The 7,471-nt window shown below is 56.4% G+C and overlaps 3 protein-coding genes across 3 annotated transcripts in view; 2 read left to right on the top strand and 1 right to left on the bottom strand.

The window, feature by feature from the left end:
* The window catches only part of SPRG_19668 (hypothetical protein), a gene marked incomplete at both ends in the record, with an annotated part of 4,584 nt that extends 3,938 nt beyond the window's left edge, over positions 1 to 646 (top strand). The window contains 2 exons of the mRNA XM_012343235.1: positions 22 to 177; positions 224 to 646. Of these exons, the coding sequence (XP_012198625.1) occupies positions 22 to 177; positions 224 to 646 (579 nt within the window). The remainder of the gene's footprint in view (positions 1 to 21; positions 178 to 223) is intronic.
* SPRG_04623 (guanine nucleotide-binding protein subunit beta) lies at positions 635 to 1,984 on the bottom strand. Its single transcript, XM_012343033.1, has 5 exons — positions 1,580 to 1,984; positions 1,409 to 1,533; positions 1,237 to 1,358; positions 856 to 1,190; positions 635 to 808 (listed from the first exon to the last, which is right to left on the bottom strand). Exons 1-5 carry the CDS (start codon positions 1,951 to 1,953, stop codon positions 742 to 744), a joined length of 1,023 nt encoding a protein of 340 aa, XP_012198423.1. The 5' UTR covers positions 1,954 to 1,984; the 3' UTR covers positions 635 to 741.
* Positions 1,985 to 2,414: 430 nt separating this feature from the next.
* SPRG_04622 (hypothetical protein) lies at positions 2,415 to 7,031 on the top strand (the record flags this gene model as incomplete). The annotated part of the gene is made up of 18 exons (XM_012343032.1): positions 2,415 to 2,730; positions 2,777 to 2,816; positions 2,871 to 3,266; positions 3,326 to 3,514; positions 3,565 to 3,832; positions 3,880 to 4,038; positions 4,097 to 4,215; positions 4,264 to 4,385; positions 4,436 to 4,856; positions 4,904 to 5,436; positions 5,485 to 5,741; positions 5,783 to 6,046; positions 6,073 to 6,119; positions 6,162 to 6,312; positions 6,357 to 6,472; positions 6,526 to 6,705; positions 6,753 to 6,861; positions 6,910 to 7,031. Exons 1-18 carry the CDS (start codon positions 2,456 to 2,458, stop codon positions 7,029 to 7,031), a joined length of 3,768 nt encoding a protein of 1,255 aa, XP_012198422.1. The 5' UTR covers positions 2,415 to 2,455.
* Between the last annotated feature and the right edge of the window lie 440 nt (positions 7,032 to 7,471).

Raw genomic sequence — 7,471 nt, 5'->3', positions numbered from 1 at the left:
GACAATTTCACGTCGTTCCAGGAAGACAATATCGCTACGGCCCAGCGCATCTATGACGACGCGCTCGAGGCCAATGGACCCTCCACCGAGCTTCTCAATGCCGCGCTTAGCGTGCTCACGAACGCCCTGCGCATCCAGCGCGCGCTCGACTTTGTCGCGACCGAGTTCCCCAAGCACGTACGTCACTCACTCGAAACGTCTCCATCATTAACGCCAAACGTAGGACCTCGCACCGGACGCACTCACGTACAGAAGCCTCATGCGCATGTTTTTGCGCGCCAAGCGCATCAAGCGCGCCGAGGCGCTCATCAGCGAGGCTAAGGCCGCTGGCATCGCACCTGATGCCGACTTTTACGGACACCTCGTCGACTACTATGCCCGGCAGAACCGTCTGCGCAGCGCGCTCTCGACGCTCGAAGAGATGGACCGTCTTGGCCTGAACCTACACCCGAAACTCGCGTTCAACCTGCGCAAACTCACGCAAAAATACCGCGTGTACACGGAGCTGCTCGACGAAGACCCCAATGCGATTCACGCCATGAGCCACCATGGGCTCATGACCATGCGCAAGGAGCGCGCGCGCCAGATAGCGGCCAACCGCGCTGCGGGCCGCAAGTTCTTCATCCCGCGCCGCTCCGACGTTTAAAGATATGTATAGATTACGTAGAGAATGATGATATAATGCACAAGCGATTCAACAAGCGCGCTCGTTGGTGTCGCAGCAGTGGTGGCTTGGCACGATTAGGCCCACACCTTGAGCAATGTGTCCCAACTGCCCGTGCAGAGTGCCTGCCCCGTCGGGCTCACCCTAGCATTTTGTCAGACGGACCCGTGGCATATCGCGATGCTGCGTACCCGAGGCACGACACGCGGTTCTCGTGGCCCGTGAGCTGGTACACGTGCTGGCCCGTGTTGCTGAGCGTGTCCCAGCAGTAGCAGTTGTAGTCGTCGTAGCCCGCAAAGAGGAACCGGCCAGACTTGGAGAACGACACACTCGTGATACCGCATAGGATCTTGTCGTTCGAAAAGTTGTTGACCTCGCCGTACGCACGTAGGTCAAAGAGGCGGCAGCTCGAGTCATCCGAGCCCGTGCCAAGCGCCGTGCCGTTGGGGAAAAAGTCGACCGAGTTAATATCCGACTCGTGGCCATGAAATGAGTGCGTGACCTTGCCCGCGCGCAAGTCCCAGACCTTTCAAGCACGGGTGTAGTTCTCTGAATTGTGAGTCTAGTAGCACCTTGGCTGTTGAATCGCACGAGCCAGAGATGAACATGTTTGGGTGAAGCGCGCTGATGGCCACCGACATGACGTCGCCTGTATGGTCCTTAAAAGTCGTCTTGACCTCGCCCGACTCCACATCTAGAGGTGGACACATCGTGCGCTTTTCTGCTTTCGATCTTAATGCGTACCCCAGAGGATGCATGTTGAGTCTCCCGAGCTCGTAATAATGTTGGTCTCGTCGATAAAGCGGCAGCAACTCAAGTAGCCATCGTGGGCTGCAAGTTCCTTCGCGGCTCGCATGACCTGAGCTTGCCTACATCAACGTGAGGCCACGGTCGGTGGCGGTGCAAATGCCATACCCTAGGTGATAGATGGAGCAGAGGTTGTCGAGACCGCCGCATGCCACCATGTTGCGCTGCTTTTGCTCGTACGCGCATGTCATGACCCAGGACGACCGCAGCGGAATTGCCTGGACCTTGTTGGTCGTCATGGCGTTCCAGACGATGAGCTTGCCGTCCTGAGACGCGCTGACAAGGCTGGATGAGTCGCCGCCCCACTGCATGGCGTAGATTTTGCCAAAGTGGCCCTTGAGCACGCGGCGGCACTTGGGCGCAGCCGGGATCGCCTTGGTGCCGTCATTCTCAAAGCCGCCGTTGGACTTTTGGCTGCGCACCGCCTGGATCTTGTCCTTGAGGCCCTCGCACTTCTTCTTGAGCTCCGCGACGTCGCCCATCGTCTTCTCTTCTTCGGCGCAAAGAGGCAACTGGCCCGAATTAGGCCGCCGACCGTTGGGCAGGAGTTTCGGATTTCGCCGCAAAACAAGCCGCGCCGCATAAGTGCGCCTTGCATCCCTCTGCGCTAAGTGCGGCCGCCCTTTCGTCGTTTCACCGACTAGAATAGAGGGAGGAAGCGACTAACTAAAGAATGCGCGTCGTTGCGTCTGTCGCGGGCGAATCTAGCGTGAACTGGATGACGATCGCACATGTCGCGCACCAACGTCGTCAATCCACGCAAGGATCGCGCGCATGGCCGTGGCAGTCATCCCAAGTATTACTGGAGATGCATGGTCGTGAGAGGAGCGACCAATGGGAAAATTTCCGCGTTCTTCGCTGCAAACAAATCGCTCGAATCGTATAAAATGCAGCAAAAGAGCCAATCACAGCGCGCGAGTCGGGACCATACAAACGTGACACATGCTTGAGTTTAGTTTCCATCGGCGCACTGACTTCGCAAGAATGGCCGGCGACACGACGCCCGGCGCTCCGTACCAGGCAGCGACCGCTTCGCCGAAAGCTGCGCCACCAGCCAGCGACTTTCGCCACGTGCTTTTGAACCCACGCGGTGCTGAGGCCCAAGGGCCTTTCTGCTCGAACGTCGTCATTACGTCCAAGTACACGGCATGGTCCTTCCTGCCCAAGTTCCTCTATGAGAGCTTCAAGAAGCTTGCCAACGCGTATTTCCTCGTCGTGTCCGTGCTCCAGTGCGTGCCGGCGATCACCAACACTGCTGGGTACGTATTCTTGGACGAAAAACAAGGTGGTTAACGCGTGCCATAGGTTGCCGTCGTCGCTGCCCGTACTCCTGTTCATCCTCGCCGTAATTCGCCTGCCACACGTATAAAGCATTCATTTTGAGGCGTCAACGTGCTAGGTGGATGGCGTGCTTGCGATCATCGAAGACCGTCGGCGCCACCTTGCCGACGAGGAAGCCAACTCGGCCAAGTGTCAAGTCGTGGCGGCGAATGGCAGCCTCGAGGCAATCTTGTGGGCCAACCTTACAGTTGGCTCCATTGTCAAGCTTGGAAATCGCGACACGGCGCCAGCCGATCTCTTGATCCCCGCTGTGCACGAAAATGACCCCGACAACAAGGGCGGCATCTGCTACGTCGAAACCAAGTCGCTCGACGGCGAGACGAACCTTAAGCTCCGACAGGCGCTTGAAACGACGCTCGAAGCTCAAACCGAGGCTGAGATACTTGGACTGCACGGCCATGTCGAGTGCGAGCAACCCAACAAAGCTATCAGCCGCTTCTCGGGCACTGTCCTTGTCGACGGCATGGAGAAGACACCCATTCGATCAAAAACATCCTCTTGCGCGGCTGCCAGCTCCGCAACACGGAGTGGATGTATGGCCTCGTGCTCAACACTGGTCCGGACACGAAGATCATGCAGAGCGCGTCCAAGCCCGTGGCCAAGTGGAGCTCGATCAACGACCAAGTCAACGTCATGATCCAGTGGCTGCTGCTCATGCTTCTCCTTGTCTGCGCTATCGCTGCATCGACGCAGTATGCCTGGGTCCGTTTCTTGTCAAAGCATTGCATGCAGAAACGAAATACTGTATGTAGGAGCAATCGTTCAACCAATATGCGTGCCATGCCGACGACAACTCGTGCTACCTTGACACGAACAAATACGCGGGCTTCAGTCGCTGGTATTATGATTATACGAACGCGACCAATACTCACACTCGCATTAGGATCGTGGCGTGCGGTGGCTACTTCCTCCTCATGTATCAAATGATTCCCGTTTCGCTTTACGTGACCATCTCGACCGTCATGTTTCTGCAAGCGATCTTTATGGCGTGGGACATGGACGTCTACTATGCAGCTCTCGGTACGTTGCTGGAAGTCTCAGAATGCGTCTCTGAATCGTTGCTCCAGACGTGCGCATGATTGTTCGAACCATGGGCCTCAACGAAGAGCTCGGCCAGATCTCGTACATCTTCTCGGACAAGACGGGCACCCTCACGTGCAACGTCATGGAGTTTCGCAAGTGCTCGATCAACGGCGTCTCGTACGGTCTTGGCACGACCGAGATTGGTGCGTCGATATTGGAATGTATTCGTAGTCCACCTTGGCCTAATGGTGTTGTACGCAGGTCGTGCTGCTCTCAAGCGCAAAGGCGTTCCGGTCGCGGAGCCCTCGTCCGTCGTCAAGCCCGGGACTCAGATTCCGTACGTGAATTTCGAAGATCCGCGCCTCCACAACAAGCTCAACGTACGACTGCAAATTGCACACGAATGGTCTTACACTCGACATATATAGACAATCCCGCTCAACGACAACGTCGAGTTATCCAAGGAGGCCGACTTTTTCCTGCATCTGGCGATCTGCCACACGGTGATCCCGGAAGAATATACGGACAAGCACGGCCAAGTCGGACTTCGGTTCGAAACTCAAGTCAATCTCCATGCCCTCACTCGGTGTACCGTGATAGATACTCTGCGTCGTCGCCTGATGAACAAGCGCTCGTCTCGGCGGCCAAATTTTTCGGCTTCTCCTTCGAGTCCCGTGGGCTTGGTGTCGCCCGCATCCGCATCACAAACAAGGCGCTTCTTCACGCCAAGGGCGAGAGCGAGCTCTGGGAGTACCAGGTCTGCGACGTGCTCGAGTTCAATAGCGAGCGCAAGCGCATGAGCTGCGTTGTGAAGGACCCACGAGGCGAGTATCTGCTCTTGACCAAGGGTGCCGACAATGTCATCGCGCCGCTCCTCTCGTCAAGCCTGAACGACCCGGACATGATCGCAGCCACATTTAGCCAGCTCGAAGCGTTTGCCGACGACGGTCTCCGGACGCTCACGATTGCAAAGAAGACGATCAGCCGCGAAGAGTACATGCAGTGGTCCCAACGCTACCGCGTACGTTCTGCGTCCAACCTCTTGTAGTTTTGTCATTGCAACCGTAGGCGGCGTGCGCATCGCTCGACGAGATCGAAAAGCGAAAGCGCGGTGACGCCAACGACATCGACCGGCTCATGACGGCGATCGAGCAGAACCTCGTTCTCCTGGGTGCGACAGCAATTGAAGACAAGCTCCAGGATAACGTGCCCCGTGCGATCGCACGCCTCATGGAGGCCGGCATGAAAGTGTGGGTGCTCACGGGCGACAAGCAAGAAACTGCCATCAACATCGCGTACGCGTGCCAGCTCATGGACAACGACATGGAGCAGTACATCTTCAACATGGACGAGTACCCAGACTTGGATGCGATTGCGGTGCACCTACGCGAGTGCTGGGCGGCAGTCGAGTCGAATCCGGGCGTCCGCCGGTCGCTCGTCATTGATGGCGACGCACTTGAGCTCGTCATGCAAAATATCGACGCGTGCGTGGTGTTTCTCAAGGTGGCCATGCGCTGCGACAGCGTCGTCTGCTGCCGCGTGTCCCCGTCGCAAAAGGCTGAAGTCGTCGCCCTAGTCCGCAGCAACAACCTCAAAGCGCGGTATCTTGTCTCTCTCACCTATTTCGCAGCGTTCATGGGTATGTCTAGGACGCTCGCGATCGGCGACGGCGCCAACGACGTGGCCATGATCCAGCGTGCACACATCGGCGTCGGCATCTGCGGCCAGGAAGGCATGCAAGCTGTCAACTCGAGCGACTACGCGATCGGCCAGTTCTACTTTTTGGAAAAGCTCCTGCTCCACCACGGCCGCCTCAACTACATTCGCATGTCCAAGCTCGTGGGGTACATGTTTTACAAGAACATTGTCATGGTTCTCGCGCAGTACTACTACCTCTTTGCGACTGGTACGGCGTTTGCGAACGCACTCGGTGCTGAGATGGAATAGGCTCGTCCGGCCAGAAGGCCTACTCCGAGGTCGCGTTCCAGCTGTACAACCTCTGCTTCACGTCGCTTCCGATCATCGTGCTTGGCGTCTTTGATTACGACGTTCCGTGGAGCGTTGGCGCGCAATTCCCGGCCTTGTACCGCGTCGGCCTGAACGGCGAGCTTTTCAACACACGCGTCTTCTTTCAGTGGATCTGTGCAGCCGTATTTGAGTCGGCCGTCATCTTTGTCTTCGCTATCTACGGCTACAACCAGCTCGAGCACGGTATCGGCGCCGCCAACATCCAGCAGTACGGAATCCTGATCTTTGCCTCGTCGTCTTTGTTTGCAACCTCAAGGTACAGCCATGCCCACCACGCAAACTTATTCCACGCACGTAGATCATCGCGATGCAGTCGTCGTGGACGGTGTGGGGCGGCGTTCTCTGGTTTCTTGGTGTTCTCTCGTACATCCCGGCGACCTTGTACATTGAGTCTGTCTGGTACTGGCTCTCGCCCTCGGACTATGGCACGACCCAAAACACTCTCAACGGTACGATGAGACACGGGACCATGGGCATGATCTGTATTCAATAGGCTCAACGTTCTGGCTCGTGATTCCTGTCGCTTGCATGATGTGTCTCTTGCGCCACTTTTCTTGGATGGCGTTCCAACGGTCGTTCTACCCATTCTTGTGGCAAATTGTCCAAGAAGTACCATCAACTGTGTTCATGCAACAGATCGATTGACGCCGCCTATTTCGTAGAAATACGTGCTCGGTCTGATGCCCAAGTCGACAGAGAGTCCAACGGAGCTCGAGTCTGGCGATTACGAAGCCATGAATGACAAGAACAGCACGGTGGCGTCCTTGCCGCAGCGCCACCTGCAAGATGACCATGATTACCTCAACCGGTTTTCGCGGAACAGCAGCAGCCTCAGCCGCCACGTAAAACGCTCCGGTCACCACTCATTGTTCACCATAAATCGGTGTAGAGCATGTCGTCGTCCAAGTCATTCTCGCGCCGCAGCAGCGGCTTTGCCTTTAGCCAAGACACCCAGTCGGCGATGGCGGAATCTGTCATGACAACCATTAACGTTGGCGGTGCGTGACTGAAACCCTGCCACTGCTGCAACACCCCCGATAATCTAGGCTCCAAGGCGGCGGCGATCCACGCGGCAGAAAGCCGGACGCGCTCGACCCGCAGCGACCAACGCAACACTGACTATGCGCCGACCTCGAACAAGTCGGGCACCCAAGGGCTCTTTATCTAGCTAACCCTTGTTACATGCCGACCATTATACGTTGCACCGAGTGTATCTGTGGAACTTTCAGTTTGTATGGCCGGCATGGAGCTCAAACGCACGTTTTGCTACGGAAAATCAATGCGCTAGTGAAAGATAAAGCCGTGATTCATGGTGGGGCATTCAACCTTAGTATTGTCGTCATTCGACTGCTTCGTGCGGCCCTTAAAGCTCAAAAGAAAAGTCCTGTCACATTCCTGTGGCAATCCAGGTTGAAGTTGCTGTTGGGTGGAACCACTGATGCGATTGTAGTTTCCATATCCAAGTGCACATGATTCAACGTCTCGTGCTCTGCTACCGGCAATACGAGACATACAACTGGTTTGTGACGGTTCTTGTGGGCGCAGTCGTTGACCATCACTCACATTCACCCGCGACTGCACGAGGAAGCAAGTACTCGCAACTTAAGC

Source organism: Saprolegnia parasitica (assembly GCF_000151545.1).
Source record: "Saprolegnia parasitica CBS 223.65 unplaced genomic scaffold supercont2.12, whole genome shotgun sequence".
In the NCBI taxonomy this organism is placed as follows: Eukaryota; Oomycota; class Saprolegniomycetes; order Saprolegniales; family Saprolegniaceae; genus Saprolegnia; species Saprolegnia parasitica.
Note: the sequence above shows the minus strand (reverse complement) of the source record. Positions and strands in the feature narration are given on the sequence as shown.

Coding starts and splice junctions, on each gene's coding strand:
- SPRG_04623 (XM_012343033.1), bottom strand. CDS start 1,953: ATGGGCGACGTCGCGGAGCTCAAGAAGAAGTGCGAGGGCCTCAAGGAC. Junction 1,359..1,408: donor CTCAACATGCATCCTCTGGG/GTACGCATTAAG, acceptor GTCCACCTCTAG/ATGTGGAGTCGGGCGAGGTC. Junction 809..855: donor AACCGCGTGTCGTGCCTCGG/GTACGCAGCATC, acceptor ACAAAATGCTAG/GGTGAGCCCGACGGGGCAGG.